Here is a 19,185-nt window from a genome sequence, read left to right as displayed (position 1 = left end):
AAGCTTCTTTTCCTCTCGAGCTTGTTGAACTTGAACGAGTAGCGGAGAGCCTTTCTGAATGTTTCGTTGCGGTAGCTGTAGATGATGCAGTTGAAGAAGGAGTTTGCCAGGAAAATTCTCACGGCAATCCAGGTGAAGGCAGTGTAAAACATGTCGTCCGCTACGTTGTATGTTTCCTGATTTCCAACTATGGTCGTAGTCCTTGAAAATTTAACGTAATAAATGTTTGTTAATGTGAAAAACTAAACTAAGTTTAGAAATCCACAAGTTTTCGTACTACTCATTCACGAACAAAAATAGTGAAGAAAATACAAATTTTTTTATGACTTTTTTTTTATAATTTGTAAACAAATTTTGAGTTTATGGTAAAAAAAAAAATAAGAGTATAAAAAAAGTAGATAAACGTAAACTAACTTTTCCATTGCTATGAATAGTATCAAGGTTGCAACAACTGGTAACAGGGTGAAAGTAAAAGATGCTACAATCAAAATGACAGTCTTAGTAAAATGACTTTTTAAATCTTTACTCTTTTGTGGTTTGTTTTCTCTTAATGGGCTTTCTCGTCTAGTTCTAACCTAATGTTTAAAATTTTGAATCTTGAAATACCTACTATAATGATAGGCTATAGCACAAACAATAAAAAAAAATAATTGATGTCTGTTGTAAGTTTTATATCAATATAGTTTCGCTAAGAAGCGTTAACTTTTTTAATAAACAAGAAATGAGACTTTATATTTGAATAACAAAAGCTTTTGTGCTCACCACATTGTTGTTCGGCTTCAAGTTCAAGGGAGAAGACTCTACACAAAGTTTAGCTTGGGATCTTACCTCTTCCCTGTGAAAAATGTTTAGTCAGTAATACATCAAACTAACTGCTGCAACTAGTTAGAACATTGAAAAAAAAATATTAGAGTAGTTTTTAAACAAATAAACAAAAAGTTTCTGATGATCTTATGCATTTACATATGTGTTTTGTTATACAACGTTATAGATAAATATTTGAAAACTCACATGTTGTTTGATTGGTTCACGTTGCTGCTCTCCTCCTTGATGTCCTCCATGAAGACCTCCGCCTTACTGCTCGTTGGCGACGGTATGCTCGTCGAGCAGGAAACTCCTGTCGGATCAGAAACCTTCCTCGACTTCCTAAAACTCCTGAAATTGGGAATCCTGAGGCTGATGGTAGTGAACGAGTTTCTACTCATTGACGACCCCTTGCGGGTTGTCTTCATCATGCGCAGCGACGACCTGCCGAAGTCCCTCCTGACCTTGTGAAACATGAACGCGTTCAGCGCCCACATGCAAATCAGGGGAATTCCCAAAAAGATTGCGTATAATATCGCCATGGTGATGTCAACGCCGAGAATAAGGCTGTTGACCGTTAAGTCATACCCGCACAAAAACTTCTCAGTACTTTCAACGTTCTGCTTGACTATCGGGATGAAGGCAATTAACGCGGCAAATATCCAAACTGACGCCAAGACGTAGGGCAACCTCTTCTTGGTGACAAGCTGCGACTTATACGGCATCGAAACTATCAGGAAGCGGTCGATGCTCGCCGTGAACATGGTCAGTACCGACGCGCCAAGGGAGAGTACCGTGAAAAAACCCATGAAGCTCATGTAAGTGCAGGTGAGAAAATCCTCTTTTTTTTCGTACGGAAGAACCGCAATGTCTCTTTTGTAGCTGAGAAACGCGCTGCCCGGCAATACGACCGCGCCGACTATGAAATCGGCGACCGCCAACGAGACTTTGAAATACCCGGGAATGTTCTTCATCTCGTTGGTTCTCACTGCGACGAAAAGCACGAGGAAGTTCAAAGTTACCACTATGACTGCGAGTATCAAGTCGACTGCGAACAGCGCGTTCATCACGTGATCGTCCTCATCGTCGAAGCACGAAGCCGTGAACGGGTTTTTGTCGTAGTCGTTTCGGCTCATGGCGCAGATTTTAGGCCTTACGAAAGGTCGGTAGAAAATTTCCCGCTCCTCAAAGTTGGTTTGAGTGAAAGCCGTGTCTATTTGCGGTTCGGCTTTTTTTATCGTGTACGTTCGAATAAACTCATCGATAAACGATTTGACCATCACATCGTTTCTGTTAGAAAAGTGCTTTTTTGAGAACTCTTCAAATTCTTCAATAGATGAAGAATTCAAATTTTTTTGCCATACGAGCACCAGCGATTCTGCAACTTTTCTGTTGGCATCGCAAAAACTTTCATACATGCGGATGTGGTACTCTGTGAATTTGTAGCGCTGAATTTCGCACTCTTCTGTAAAGTAAGTCTTCTCAGCAACCATTTCGCACAGTTTCAAACGGAGCAACCAAGATGCGAAACAATTAAAATTAAATTTGTAAGATGGTTTCGAACTACACTGTTTCTTGTATTGATTTTTGGAGTAGCCTTTTACTGAGACAATGGAAACTAAAATACATAGTGAAAATACCAGAAATACTTTCAGGTTCATTTTTTAATAAGATTTATTGTTTTAAGGCTAAAACTGTTATAAGATTTTAAATTTAAAAATGTTTCTTTGTTTTAATATTCTTATATAGTGCTTTAAACGTTTTAGACAAAGTAAGCCAAAGTTTATACTTTTATTTATGAAAAATTTCTTTTCGTAATAGTATATTTTTTGCTTATTGATATATAGTATTAAAAATTGGTTTAAATTTTATAGTAGCCTAAACTTTCTAATCAATTAATATACCAACTGCATTTTCATGATATTACTAAACTTCGACAATTAAGTACTAATTAAAAAAAAACTTATTTTCATCAATAAAAAGTTAAAGTCTTATATGTAAAAGTGTATTTTTAAACAACAATTTACTAAAAGTTTATTTAATGAGTTATAACAATTAGGTAACCTGCCAATTATGAATAAATAAAATACAGATTAAATTAATTAAAAGTCTAGCCACTCATAAAGTTGTAGGTATCATTTAATTTTAGATAAAAAAAAAACTGTTTTAGTCACAACACCAATTCACTTCACCAAATTTCCATTAGTTATTTTTTAACAACTAAACTCAAAAAAAAAATTTTGAATATATATTTTTTCCAATATTTACTGACCACACTTAGATTTAAAATGTATTATTAAAGAACTCTATTTGATTTTTTTTTTGAAAACCTTGCTTTTTTTATCAGTATAATACAAGTTATTATTACGAATTTGCTAAAACTAACTTGCAAGTTTTGCCTCCCTTTTGTTAAAATAACCGGTTTTTTTTTCTTACGTATAAATTTTTTACGGGACACGTTCAAAATCCACTCAGTAGGTAACAATGACAGTAAAAAAAATCAAAAAATATATAAAATAAGTTAGTAAAAAAAGAAGATGTAAAAAAATATTGAGTGGATTTTGAACGCGGGTGGATTTTGATAGTATACCAGTTTTAACATAATAAATATACGTTTAAATTAAGTTAACTTAAAACTTTTGATAAAGCACGTTTTATGAAGTTGTTAGTTTTTTTACTCTAAATCAAAATGTATCATTTATTTGGTAAAAGACAGTAAAAGTTCAAATAACTTTGTTCATAAGCAATAAATGCTTGATTTTAGAATTCTAAACTAATTGTTTGTTTCAAAAATTATTTTAGTTTTGTTTAAAGTAACTAAAAAATGAAAAGCCCTTTAATGTAAAGCTATGCAAAAGTATTCATTATAAGTAAACTTTTAATATATAGGTACTTCTGTTTTTATATTATAGATTATTGCAAATTAAGCTGTTGATGAATTTATAATTAGAAGTTTAAAATTAGTTACTGTAAATGCAACATATGATAAAAATTATCTTAATTTAGTAATACTGTACCAAAAAACTTTTGATGTCTAAGTTAAATGTAAATTTTACTGTTTAAAAACATAATTCTCAAAATTGATATAATTAAAAAATATTTTATCATGCGTAGAACATTTATACTAAGTATTCGAAGCAATATTTCTAGTTTTTTGCGGTAAGAACACTTTATTTATTAACTGTGTAGACAAAAACACTAAAATAACATTTTTAGACTTCAACAATTTAAAATAAACATAGTTGTTCAATTCTGGTTACGTAGCTCTTTAATATTAATTTCTTTTCGTGGAAAATTATATATTTAATTATTTTGCATGAATAAACAAATTTCACTTTACTGCATAAATGTTTAATTCAACAAAAGTTTAAAGTTTATTAGTAATAAAATAAAACTGCACAGACTTTTCCTATTATCAAAAGTAAATAGCTCCAAATCTTGTCTATAAAGATTATAAATTAAACTTTAGTAAAATAACACAAAAGCTTTTATTAATTTGATTTTGTATACTACAGTATATTAAACTACTTAATTTGTATGTAAAATAATATGTTTCGAACAGAAAAACAACAAATAGAAAACACTGAGAAAAATCTTTTAAACTTTTTACTAAACCATTGAAAACTAAATAAAATACTTAAATTTTAAAACTTCTAAGTTTTAAGTTCTGGAACTAGTTAAAAAAAACATCAATTAAACAAAATATTTCTCAGCGTATTTGAAAAATACAACAAAAAAAAGTCGACTCAGCACAAAAAAAAAGAAAAAAGTCATTCGCGTTTAAAATTACTTTGGTTAAAAAACTTTTTCCGTTTAAATAACTGTTTAATTAAGCAAATCTGTTCAAAAAAATAACTGCATAATTCCTAACAAACAATTAAACACAGGAAATTAAACAACAACGTTATATTTTTAAATTTACGCACATAACTTTAGACATAAACCAACAGACATTACACAAATATGTTATTTATTTACTAAAGTTTAGTGCGAAAGTGAAGTGACTCATGATCAAACCATACGTTGTTAATTGATTTCAAAAAAAACGCTTTTAACATTATATTAATCATTTTTTATTAATATAAAAGTTTAAAATACTTCAGCTCAAAATTTATATTAAGCTTAATGATTATTTTTTAATTTTAAATATAACTATTTTTCTAAGTATTGTATTAACATAAATACAAATTTCAACAGAACTCGTTTTTTTTTCGGCTTACCTTTAAAAACTTTATTTCTGATTAGTTTTAAATTAAAAAAGCATAATTTAAACCAGTTTAAAATTGATTTTGCTAAACCTTTTAATAAATCCTTATTTTTTATTTAAACCTTCCTTAACTAATCTACTACATTGTATTTTCTAATCCATAAAAGTATTGACTTATATACTGTTTCTAAAAAAAAAGCCTTTTTACTACAACAGTTGTAACAAACACCATTTCAAAACAAACAAAAAATAAGTTTTATGAAAACAAATACATGAAATGTTATTCGGTAGGAGCACAGTTACCATAAGTAGCTATAAAGCTATAAATCTTAGTAAAAAAATTGCTTTTTTGGAAGGTGGTAATAAATTAGCTTTTAGCCCTTAAATAATTGCGATAAGTGATTTTACACTATAAGCTTATGGAAAAAAATATTGCCGTTTTGATAAAAAAATTGCTTTTAGAATAAATAAAACCCCCTTTTTTAAAAGCTTTAAAGTTTTTAAATTCTGGTGACTCAAACATTTAGCTCATCTAGTAATAGCTTCTTGCTCTAAAGTAACCTTTAATAAAGAGTAAAACAACATAAATAATTAGTAAACTGAAATTAATGTATGAAAATGAAATTTTTTGTCAAAATAAGTTTTAAATTAACTTAAATTTTAGCTTTAAGCTTGTTGAATGATAAAAGTAAAATTATTACAATCAGTTCTTTCCTTAAAAAATATTTAGAAATCTTATTAAAAACTGTCACTAAAAAGGTTAAATTGATAATAATCTTGTTTGTTAGTTTAAGATAATTAAAATAATTTCATTGTTTGAATAAAATAAGGAGTAGAGTTTGAGACTGATATTTATTCACCATATAGAAAAAATCAAACAGCTCAATTCATAGTATATTAGTTAAAAAAATGTCTATTCCTTTTGATAGAAAGTATTTTATCATTTCATTTTATACATATTATATCTTAAAAATTAACTTTATAAACTTCAAACTAAAATTTCCAGAATATTGTTCTATAAGTAAACATAGCAAATTTTTTAACTCTTTTTTGCACTTAGACATTTTTTTACGTTTTTCATTTAATTTACTTAAATTATAACAAACTTTATGCTGGTTGGACATGTTAATTGTTTTATTCAATAAAACAAGTTTACAAATCAATAAAACAGTTAAGCAAATATTTAAAATTTTTACCTACATACATATAGAAAATTTTTCTAGACAATATTTGAAATACATGGTGCTCTTAAGTATTATGATTATACTAAACATTTTATTGTAGTGAATTTACTAATTCTTTCCTTTTATTTATTTTTAAGTTATTTATTGCATTTTTTTGGTTGCTCTTGTAGAAAGGGAAAAGTAAAATTTAAATGATGTAAAAATCAAAATTTAGGGTAGAAGACAGTGTGGGCGGAGCCCATGGTAGACTATAGTTTCCACGGTCAATATTGGCAGTAATAGGTTAAAAAAAGTGCTTTCCATTTTTTTTATTTTATGTATAAATAGTTGTTAAGTTTTTTGGTTATTTTTTACTTATTATTATTGGTTTTAAATTTAGCTCAAAGTATTAGTCACAAGCAAATGGTGCGCAGCCCATGACTGAAAGGTCCTTCTGCACACCAATCCATTGACCTTAGTTGTGAGCCTCACATGTTTTCTTTTTCTTTTTCTAATAAATTTTAAGTTATAAATTGAAAATGTGCTTTTTCTCTGGTTGCTAATGGACTTATATTTAAGACAAAATTTGTATGAAGTTTGTGAAGTTGAATTTTTGGTAAATATATTAGTTTAAGATTATAAAATACTAACTGTTTCAAAAGGATAATCTTTAAAGGATATTTTTATAAAAAAAATAGAAAGGATCTGTTTTGATACATAAGTGGTAAATTTGTTTTTTAAATTCTACCTGTAGATACAATGTTGCACATTTTAGTTTTTATAATCAAAGTTAAATGTGTTTAGTGTATACAAGGTTCTCTCTGGCCCAGACTTTTAAAATACCTAATCTCAAAAACAGAGGAGAAGATAAATTTTTAGTGAAATAATCTATTTTTGCAGTTTTAGTCTGCAACTCCTGTAAGGAACCTATTTTTGCCTCTTACTTTGACTGGCTATATCTCAAAAATTATTTTGAATTTTTAAAAGCTGTAAAAAGCATTTTGTAGCTTAGTAAAAATATATAAAATAAGATCAAATTGTGAAAAAAAGTGTTTTATGATTATATGCCCCATGCCCTTAAATTATTTTCAAAATAATTACAAAAATCACTTCTTGATTTTTTAATGTCATTTTGAAACATTTGCAACTGTTTTGTTCGGTTTGTTGTTTTATATGGTGATTGGAAAATATTGATTAAAACAATAGATTTAATTTTGCTTAGTGTTGGACTAGTTGTTATATTTTTATATATACAATTTACTTTGATGATTTTTAAATAGTTCCAGACTAAAAATAAGTTTGATCTGTTTTAGGAGGCTACTAACACTTTGTCATATTATATTGGTTTTCTATATTTGTGCTCCTGCACTTAATTTTACACTGTTTTTTGAAATACTTTTCAATTTGATTATAAACAGGGTTGCCACTATACCTGGAAACCTGGAATAACCTGGAACTGGACAATTTAGGCAAAAATAACCTGGAAAAACCTGTAATTTTGATCAAAAAACCTGGAAAAACCTGGAATTTTTCGTAATTTTGATATATTCAGTAGTAAAATTTCAGTTTGACACAAAAAATCTATCATATAAGTAAATTTTTTTTGTCATCATCAAAACTTTTTTTATTAAAATACACATTTAGAGTAACTTTACAGTTTTTTTTCAAAGTTTTTATACTATTTAACACAGTTTCTTATATAAAAATTAACTTAAAACTAAAAGTGTGTACTTTTAAAAACCTGGAAGAAATTTGGAAAACCTGGAAAAAAAATTTAAAAACAAGTGGCAACCCTGTATAAAGGTACAACACACTTTATAAAATTTTCTCAAAAATTTTTAAAAGAAAACTTATTTAGTTCCCCATTTTACCTTGAATTTTAAACTAAAAATTAAAACAAGTTCTTTATAAAATGAACTATTATATACTGATAATATGTTTAAATATTTTTCATATTTTTGTTTAATAAAAAACCCATTATATCAAGTAGCTGTATAGTATCTTTTCATTATTTTTTACCTTTAGTTTAATTTTATACTAAAAAAAACAACTAAACTTGTACTTAAAAACTAAAATGTAGAACGAAATCAGATAACCAGGAAGATTTTTTTTTTAAATCACTGGCTACCCTGTTTATTAAAAATATTTTAACAAGTGGTATGGAATGTAAAACAGACCAAACTAATGAATTATTATAGAAGTTATGTAAAACATAAAGATAAACTTTTGACAGAGTGATAAAAAAATCTAGAATCCTGGAAAAACCTTGAATATTCAAAACAAATTACTAGAAAACCTGTAATTGTTAACAATTTTTACATAGTAAGTAGTAAAATTTTGGTTTGACATGAAGAATCTCTCATAATTTTTTTTTTAACACATTTGAAGTAGCTTAACTGTATCTTTTTAATGTTGTTATACTACTTAACACAGTTTTTAACCTTAACTTTAGTCTAAAACTAGACTGTGTACTTTCAATATCTGTACTCAGAACGGATATCAAATATGTCAATATTCAGCTTCCCTGTTAAATTTGTTTATGAATTACATGTTGTTTTTTGTTGCTCTACTTGTTTAAATTCTTAAAAAAAAACTAAATTTTTTAAAGAAAAATAATTGATACATTAAAAGCAAGCAGGTTGATTTGAAACAAATGTTATGCTATGAAATGTTACAATTTGTTTAAATTCTTAAAATATTTTTTTTAATCTTGATTGTTACATCAAAAGCAAGCAGGTTTATATGAAATAAATGTTGATAAAAGAGAAATGCATGAGCATGAATGTTTTGTTTTAATTTTTATAACTGCATGCATATTTTTCAGCAGATATTTGTATAGTTTGATAAATTTCTAGATGCTTTTTAGTTTGTTCACTTATTTTTCTAAGTAAAAGTTATAGAATATAATAAACATAACAATAAACTGTACAGACATAAAAAAAACCTATAAATAGTATGGACAGATTATATATGTAATTTATTTATTTTTACAAAATAATTGATGGGTTTTAAATATTACCGAAATACTAAAAGTTTTACTCTAATGCACCATGCTATAAGTAGCCAGCATTTAACAAATGGTAGTTTTAATTAATTTGAGCTAAAAACATTTCATAAAAATATAGCTATTATTTAAAGTTATTTTTTCTACATTTGTAAAACTGCGTTAGTTGAATGCGCCTTCTGTAATATGGTGTTATTAACTATGAGTGTTCATTCGACATAAATGAATTTTTATTTATTAAAAGTTTATTAAATGTGAATCAAACCTCACCCTACAGAAACTTTGAAGTACTCTAAAAATATTTTTGTAAATTAATTATGTAACAGTGTTGTAATTGTTGCTTAATTTGTAAACACAAAATTAATTAAACTTAGAATATAAAAACTAAATTCAAAAAAGTAAGTTAAATTTAAATTAACTAAATTATAAGTATACTTGGAAAAAGAGCAAAAATCATTTTTTAAACTTACTGATTTTTTTTTGGCCTCTAAGACTTTTTCACAAAAGTTTTTGTAGTATGACTTTTTTTAATTTTAATAAAGAGAATTTAAGTAGATTTCTGAAATTATAATTACTATTAAGTTACAATCAATTATTTGTAGTGGAGGCTTAAAAACAAATCTACTTCAGGCTCCCTGATCATTCACAATAGCTGTAATACATGTTAAAACTCAAGCTAAGATGCTTGAGGCAATACTGGGCATAAGCAGCTGCTTGCTTAAATGTTTGATGATAAAGTACAAGCTGCTGGTTTGAGGCGTACCGAGTGCACAGCTGTAATAAAACATGACCTTTGGCCCATGTGCAAGGATTACTCAAAAAGAAAATTGGAGATGACTTACAATTTCTTTTTTGTTGACAAGGCTACTGTTAAGGCTGGCGAAATCAGCTATTTTGGTAAGCATCCAAAAGTTATAACTATTTTTTATATACCAAATTTATTAACATTATGTAATATTGGTTCTGCTTGTAAAGAGTTATTTTTTTTAGAATTTAATTAAGTTCTTCTAGTTATTTGGTAGAAAGGTTTTAGTTTCATATTTAATTTTTCAGTTTTTAATTTATAAATTTGTAATAATATTATATATAATTATTATTTATTTGTAATAATTTTGAAAATTATTTTTAGAGTCTTTTGTAATATGAATGGGTTTAACCAAGTAACAGTTTTTTTACAAAAAACGCTTGTTATTATAAATTGTAAATTTACCCAAAATTAAAAAGCAGTAAAAGTTGTTTAAAGCAAATAAAGTAAAACAAGCTACAAAAATTATACATATAAATTGTAACAATTGTAACGCTTTTCTTATGAAATAGTTTTAGAAAATATTCAATTCTAGTTCTGTTGATCATCTTGAACATTTAAACATTATTATCAAAATCTCTTTAATCACAAGTTCAAAAATTATATGAATAAATTGTATATAGCTTGACTTTTATTTTTGACTTTGGTAGGTCTACTTGAATGCCCTTGTTCATGCACTTTTCATAACCAGTATATATATATTAAAGGGAGCATAACTACTTTTTATATTCTGTAGGTTGATATGAAAAATACTACCAATGAAAGTGGTTGGATAGAAACCTCAAATTAGCTTCTTTGTCCGAAATTAAAAATTTCAATTCAAAAAACAGCAGACCCACATTAGATGCTTCAACTACCCAATAATATAATTCAAGAGGTTTGAAACTTGTTTTTTTAGAATATGTTTTAATGCTAAAAGCATTTTTAAATGGTTAAGCTGAAATTTTAAACTCTGTAAAAATTTTTAAATTACCTTTATACATGTCTTGTAATTTAAGATAACAGTATGTATTATTATGAACAAGTTGTTGTGTTTCCTAGAGGTTTTGCAATCTTTATTAAGATTTAAGTGTAAAATCACAAACTTCAGAGCTAGGTATGCTTGATATATTGAAATAGTTTGTTCTTAGTGTTTTATTTCATCTGAGTTTTTAGGAAATGAAAACTTTTTAGAGATGTTTTTTATTTATTAGTTTAGTACATATTTATAGTTTTATCACTCAAAGTTTTTTTTCTAAAAAGTTAAACTTAATTTATTTTTAAACAAAGAACATGTTCCTCTATTGTTTTATTATTTTATTAGAATTATAGTTTTATCAATCACTGATTTGTGTAAAAGTCTTAACAATTAGATAAAGTATTGTTTTTTAACTTAAAATGTGCTTAAAATCTCCTGTTTAATTCTATTTTTTTGTTGTATTAAACTATAAGAGTGTGTTAATCTACTTTAAATTGAACAAAAAGATATATTTTTGCTGTTTTTGTTTTCTACATGTTAATAACAAATCAAACATATAACATTTTAACGAAAATTTTTATATAATTTTATGTTGAAAAGGTAAAATTTTCAAAAGAAAGTTCCTTCTTGTGTGAATTTTCTTTTAACTTTGATGCTACTTTAAGCTTTTTTAAAGAAGTAGGTGACTCTAAAAAAAAGTAACTGTTTAAAGCAATTTAGTTTTTGATTGCATTAAAAGTTTCTTTACTTTTTAAGTCAACTTAAATATCGACAAAAAGGTTATTATTTAGTGTTTTTTTATACTTATTTTTATTAAACTACATTTAAATAAGTTTATGTTTAAAAATTGATTTCAAAATGTTTTGTTTTAATTGATTTTCATATTTATGTAGAACAAACAAAATTACTCAAGCTTGCAATATAAAATGCATTTTAAAAGCTTAGTTATTTAAAACTTATTTGAAAGTTGTATTGTAGTAAGTTATTTGAAACATGTAGTTTAATTTTTTTAATCTCAGAAAAAAAAAAAAAAACTTCTAAAACGGAATTCATATATACTATATGATCAAAAATGTTGTGTAGTAAATTTTAAATTAATTAGATTAAAGGAACATAGCTTATTGTTAATTATTGTATATAAGTAAGCTCATGTAATGTTTTAAAACATTTAATATTAAATTTGTTTTTTTTTAAATCTCTGTTTTTTGTTACATCATTGGTAATATATGAATGCTTTAAACTAATTATTTTTTTTACCTTGTACATTGGAGGTTAAGTGTGTAATCTGTCAATTAATGTTGTAGTTTTTGATATTCAATTTTATATGAGTGTAATAAGTATTTTAAGCCATATCTTCCCATCGATTTTATTTATTTTTAAAAGTATGGATAAAAGTTAGTTTTTTTATTACACACTGAAAGTTTTTAATTCAATTTTTAAAACTATAATTTTAAGCTCTACATTTTGATATTGGTATTGAACTATTATAAATACCAGTGTAGATACTATTCTTAATCAACTTTTTTACATTTCAAAGTATATTTACTGATGTTGTTTGATCTTTTTTTCATTTTCACTTAGCTAATGACATAAAACTATTAGAACAAGAATGTAAATAGCATATATATTTTTTAAATAATTTTAATAAAGACCAATGTAAGTAATTTTTAAAATAGCTTTAATCCATATGTTTTCTCATTTTTATGATGAACATAAAGGATTATAAGACCAGCTTCAAATTAAAAATAAAGCTTATATGTATCTTTCATTAATAAATAGATTTTACTGTTTTTAGGGTGTATTCACACTTTTAGTTTTGCTAAGTTACAAATAATAAACTGTTTCTTAACTTTTTCAGTTTATATATTGACATTTACTTTTTCTTTGATTTTTATTTGTAAAAAAGCTTTAGTTTTTATTATTCTTTTTAAAGCGTTTTTTGTAGACTAACTTATACCATTTGAATTTTTTTTTTTCAAATCTAAAAAATAATCAATAAAAAATAACCGTTAATCGGAAATTCTATTTTCTATGATTCAGTTTTAATAAGTACCAATAAAAGTATCTATTTTCTTTTTCAATAGCTTTAGTCCTTATATTTTTCATTGTTATGATGAACAAAAAATATTATAAGACCAGCTTAAATTTAAATAAAAATTCTTCTATGTATACTGTTGTTGTTAAATATATTTTACTGTCTATAGGGTTAATTTACAATTTTTTTAAAAGTTAACCATTTAAAACTTTTACATGACTTTCACATGTTATAAAAATGTTAATTATGAAAAAGCCTTATTTTTTTTACTGAGAGCTTATAAATGTTAAAGGTAATGTAAAATAGTTTAGGTATTGATAAAAATGTAAACATTGAATGCAATATTTATTACAAATAAGGTAAGTTTTTAATAAAGAAACAAAAGTATTTAGGGAATTTTTTGTTTTTAAAAGCATAAGTATTGATTACTTATATAAATTTAGTTTTAAAATATCGCTAAAACTGCAAACTAGCGAATGGTTTTTGTTGATTAGACCATTTAATGTTAATGTAGTTTTTGCATTGTATCATAATATTTTTTAATATATTTCGTTCAAGTATATTAAATAGAAGTTAATGAATTAAAAATAACTACATTTAAAAAAAGTTTTCAAGTTTAATTTACTTAGCAAAAATAGAAAAAATACTATTAACACAATTTCTTAAAATGCAAACTTAAGCAGCAGTGCAAACTCATAACTTGCACATTTAACCGAATGTGCGAACTCACAAAATTCTCCATTTAGAAATAATTATTAGTTTTATAAACAAAAAATTATAATTTTTGAAAGTAGCTTTTCAATCACCTAAAAAACAGTATAGGAATTTGCTCTGCTCTGATGCAAAGGCTTTAGTTTAAGTATTTAGTCATGAAAAAGTTTACTTTCATAAACTTTAAATTTGTGAGAAAAGCACTATACTATAACTTTTTAATAATAAGCTAAGCATTCATTGATATTCAAAGAAAGTCAAACTTAGCTCTTGTGAGATACCAAACGGTTAAAATATTTTGTATGTCAAGTTTTCATTGAAAATTATATAAGGGCAAAAATAGCTATAAAATTCTGGCAACTGTGGGTAGGACCATCGTAAACGTAAAAATGTTACGGCTCTTTTTAAAATTCAAAACAACGTTTAAAATTTTATATCAAAAGTATTTTATTTTTTGTTAAAGTATCTCAGTAAAAGTTTGATAACCTTTAAATCTATTTATAATGAGATGCTGCATTCTAGATTTAAGAGAGCTTATCTTTGGAAACTTAAAATGAAGTAAAAAATTAATAGATTAAAAAATTGTTTGTCTAAAGTGAAGCGTAAAAAATTAACAATTCTTTTTAAAGAAGTAGACGTTTGCTTTCAAAGTTATGAAAATATTCTATTTAAGCAAAACTGTTGACGGTTATATCATGAAAAGATTTTCTGCTATTATAACTTTAAAAAAAAGTAGTTCTTCATTATATTCTCTTGATAAACTTTAATAACTTACCTAAGCTTCATGTATATCAAAACAAGCTTATTAAGTCAACTTAATACTGAAATTAGAAAAATAGTACTAAACATTTCATTGAAAAAATAAATAGCGATGCAAAAAGTTTTAGGATGTTTGAAAAACAAGCGTAAAAGAAATAAAAAAGATTTTTTTTACTTTTGACCATGAAAGTATTGTTACCCATAGTGTTAAACTTTTGAGTGTTTATCAAATAAAACATATAAGACCAACAACTTTTAATAATGGTTAAAAAACTACTTACTGTGACAGCTTTTTTTTTTTGTTTTCTCAAAATTTAGCTAACATAATAAAACATTTTAATTGTTAATTTTTTAATCAAGTTTTATTTTATTTCTACAATTTCAACTTAAAATCGTTTAGTACGAACTTTTAATTATCGGAAGCTTCATAGTAAGTACTTAATAAGTTTTAGTTGATTTTAAAATAAAAAACATATATAACTTGTTAATTTTAGCTTTTTTTCTTTGTATCTAAAAAAGAATTAAAAATTATTCATCCTCTTAGTTTTTTTTTAAAATAGACTAATAAAAATAAGCATACAGTATAAAGTAATTTTTATGTCTTTTATTGTAGATTTGTTAGTATTTATTGCAAAACGGACTAATGAAGTTATTAATAAAACTAAAAACGAACCTTTAAAAAAGGTAAATAAAACTTTTATATGCTTCATAATTTAAACACGAAAAAGTTTAAAACTGTTCATCTACATTATGTTTACAATAGGAAAATTTTTAATTTTCGCAAGTTGAATAAAAATCATTAAGAAACAACTTTTCTACTTTTAAACACTTAGTTTTTATTTTAGATGTAAGCTGGTAATTTATAATAAAAATGTTTAAAATCCATTTTTATTATAAATAAAATAAAATACATTTTTTACAAATTTCTTAACAAAATTTATATTTTGTTATGCAAAAACTGTTGCGCGCCATTATAAGATTATAATTTTCTTTTTATGTGCTATAATACAACTGGTTGTTTGCTTATAGAAATACATAGTTTGGAATAAAAAAAGTTATTGATAAAACTTATAAATACTAAAATCTACAGCGTGCATAAAGTTTTTAATTACAAGTATTCTTTGTATTCTTCCCATAGTTTATCAAATCCAGGAAACTTTATAGCCGTATTTTTCATTTTGTAATCAATTGCTTTGCTCTGTTTTTCACTCAACTTGCTCTTACAGTCACCAATGATTCCTTTTCTTGCAAATGATAGACTTTTTGGACGTTTGAAATCGGCACAAGTCCTGACCTAAACGTTTTAAAAACAAGTTGTTGCTAAAAAACGCAAATTTTTTGTAAAGGACTTACGTTGAAAAATATTTGCTTGAGAAAAAAAAAGCTTAAACTACTTGATGAAATAAAAAGTGTGTAAGTTTATATAAATAGCATAACAGTAAAAGATAAAGAAATTATATTTTGCTTTTGTTTTTCAGAAAATATTAAACCGTTATTTTAAGTAATACACACAGTGATAAATACAAAAAAACGTTGTTTCTGCTTTAAAATCGAACAACAAAGCATTCATATTTTAGTTAGAAATAATAATTTAATAGTTATTGTTAGACAATAATATACTAACAATAGCCTTATCATTTTTAATTGACTTAATATTTGCTTTTTCACTTATTTGCTTCAACAACTATTTTTTATCCTTCAATAACTTTTCTTTGATGTCATTGTCAAGAAACTCAGCTATCTTCAGTACTTCTCTTAAAAGTTGTCATTTCAATAAATTTATGATTTATCTAGATATTGCATAGACTTTTATGTATTAAAGATAAGTAAAAAGTACATAGATACTGTTTGTATTAAACGAGTAAAAAGTAATATTGTAAATTGAAAAATTAAACCCTAAAGTCGTAAGAAGTGAACTTAGTTTTTTGTATTGACTATTCAAAATTTTACTACTCACTCTTCGAAATTTGTCTTTAAATTTTCGAACAAAACGAAATGTATGTTTTCCTTTTTCTTACTTTGCTCCCACCATTCAGGCACCATTTTGAAGTAATCTCCAAAATCAACTTTACCATTAATGAACAGTTCAAAGTAATCATCAAACTTTCCTTCTTTAAATTCGTAAAAAGGAAAACCAACAGTGTGGTAGTAAAACGAAACAACAACATCTTTTGGGTTTCTAGCTGTAAAATTTAGTGGTATTCGTGAATAAGTTAAATGCAATTTATAGTTTAATCATAAACTAGTCACTTAATTAGTGAGCAATATTTCTTTAGCTAACAAGAGATTATTGGTTAGACTATTGGTATATGCAAAACGTTTAAAGTTTATTAGTTCGTTTGATAACTTAAAAGTTTAGTACTAAGGGTGTACTGAATAATTTAACTTTTGTACACAAAAAGGTTTTACATTACAAAAAATTGTAAACTTAGCACAAAATTTGTTTATTTTAAACAAAGGATTGTTAAATTTAAAAGCATGGAAACACAACTAAAAAACTTAAAAATTATATATTTTAATTTAATTTATAGGTTACAATTTTTCAAACATTCTAACCAACAAATATGTATTTGGTTTTATCATTCCACTGTGCAAATTCGTAATAAAAATGGCTTTTCACCAATCTGGGTTTTGTGCGAAAGACCCTGGTTTTTTCTGCACCAATGAAGTCGAGGCACGCGTATTTGGAAAAAATCGAGTCACCTTCTTCGAATTCAGTGCTTCTCTCGTGAAGCATGTGGAGAATGTACAGCTGAGATACATGCTTATCAAGTTTACTGAAACTTTTTTTAGCAACTGAAGCATAGAAGTAGATAAAAAATATTTTTGTTTCCGTGTAACTATTTTTTTCTTGTTGCAAACGGCAAAGTTGAAAGTCATGATAAGTAGTTTTAAACTTTTGTTCACAAAACTTTAATTTTAAGCATGCTTGTAAAACATTATTTATATGAGTTAATAAATACCAATGTATTGCTATAAACAGATGAATTGCAATAGTTATTCATTATTTTCATAAAAAAAAGAATTCTTTTTTTCGAAATAAAGGTGTTTGTAACTTTTATAACGTGTTTAATGCGTAGTATAAAATACTTTGTTTTTTGACTTAAATGTATACCGTTTATAATTGGACACGTTAAAATCCACCCGTGATCAAAATCCACCAAGTCAAGTTCGAGAACCGCTTACCGATCGAGGAAAAGGGTTAGGAGTAAGAGTGATAGTGAAAATAAATAAAAAATAAATGAAAAATTGCAAAAAAGTACATAAAACAAATTTATAAATAAAGAAAAATAAAAAAAATCGGGTGGATTTTGAACGCGAGTAGATTTTGATGGTATACCGTTTATAATATCTCGAAACTTTTAATTAAATTTATATAAGCAAAAAATTTTACCATCCATATAGTTCCGTTTTTTGGAAATGTAGCAACATAAATGTCAGAATTTTCAGGTTTGTACGAAATAGCTGACTCAAACAATTGCTGAGTCACAAATGGAGGTTGATTGTAGTCGCCTGCACTTGTTGTGACAGTTGCATACTTGGGTAATACCCGATTGTCTTCCATTGAATTATTTGGAAAAAATACTAAATGTTAACACCAAAATATTAGTTATTTAGAATTTGTATGTCTTTTATAAACTTTTATTACTGGTCACAAGTTTAGTTTTGAAAATATCGTAACAAAATAGTTTAATATAGCTTTAGTTATTTTAAGCCAGCTTATAAACACTGTTGTATTTAACAAGAAAAGTTTACAAAAAATCTGATAACTTAACTATTTACAAAAACAATTAATTTTATTCTTATATTTATATTGACAAGAGTACATTATATAATAGTTAAAGCTTTATTTTTTTTGTATCATATCGTTTTCTTAAAAATTAGTTAACCACTATTAAAACTCTGCAAAAGAATAACATTTTTTAACTTATAAAAAATAAATTGTTGAAAATAATCTAAATTTTATAGGTAATTAAACCATACTTAGAAAATAAAACTTTTACTTGATAAAAACAACATGTTTCAAGACTTTTTGCGAATATTACGGTTAAACTAAATGCTACCTTATACGCAAAAAAAAATTCTAACATTTTTTGAAAACCCATGTAAAAATAAATTTGAACTTTAAATTAAGGTATAAGTTATGGACTTTGAATTAAATAGTAATGAACTCAAAAAATTAAAACACTACTTTGAAAAAACTAAATTTGATAAAATAGCTACCCACTTTACTCAGTTAGCATGCGTAGGTTGCAAGAGAATTACTCACAAGGTAAACAATGCAGACATTGTTTACTAAATTTACCAAACAGCTATTTCGCATATCTGATACTTTTCGATTAATAAATTGATTTCCAATGTACTAGGTAATATTAGTAAAATTTCTCATAAGTTTAGCTTTCTGGTAATGTTAACTTTATTATGAGTTTTGCTAAGCCGCCAATACTGAAGCTTTTTACTTACATGTAGTTAACCGTTACAGTGATGGAAAATTGATTTTTGTACAACTACTTACTAAGTAAACAGAAGGATTTGTTATTGAATTATTTCAAATAATTCCGACAACTTATTTGATATTTTCTGTTCTAGTTTATCAATTTTGTTGTGTATTTCATTTTATTGTTAAAAACACTTTTTTTAGATATTTTATCAATAACTTTAATGTATGTTGTTTAACCACATTAATATAAATTGTTAAATATTTAGTATAAAAAATAAATTAACCTTTCCTCTACTTT

General features: G+C 25.7%; 1 protein-coding gene across 1 annotated transcript; it reads right to left on the bottom strand.

Moving 5' to 3' along the window:
• Positions 1-15,554: 15,554 nt before the first annotated feature.
• LOC145839449 (sulfotransferase 1E1-like) lies at positions 15,555-18,011 on the bottom strand. Its single transcript, XM_082947021.1, has 4 exons — positions 17,841-18,011; positions 17,003-17,198; positions 16,439-16,629; positions 15,555-15,740 (listed from the first exon to the last, which is right to left on the bottom strand). The coding sequence occupies exons 1-4, from the start codon at positions 18,009-18,011 to the stop codon at positions 15,555-15,557; spliced, it is 744 nt and encodes a 247-aa protein (XP_082803147.1).
• Positions 18,012-19,185: the final 1,174 nt, after the last annotated feature.

The sequence above is a fragment of the Thalia democratica genome, chromosome 1 (assembly GCF_965202585.1).
Source record: "Thalia democratica chromosome 1, ktThaDemo2.hap1.1, whole genome shotgun sequence".
NCBI lineage: Eukaryota > Metazoa > Chordata > Thaliacea > Salpida > Salpidae > Thalia > Thalia democratica.
This window is presented reverse-complemented; position numbering and strand designations above follow the sequence as displayed.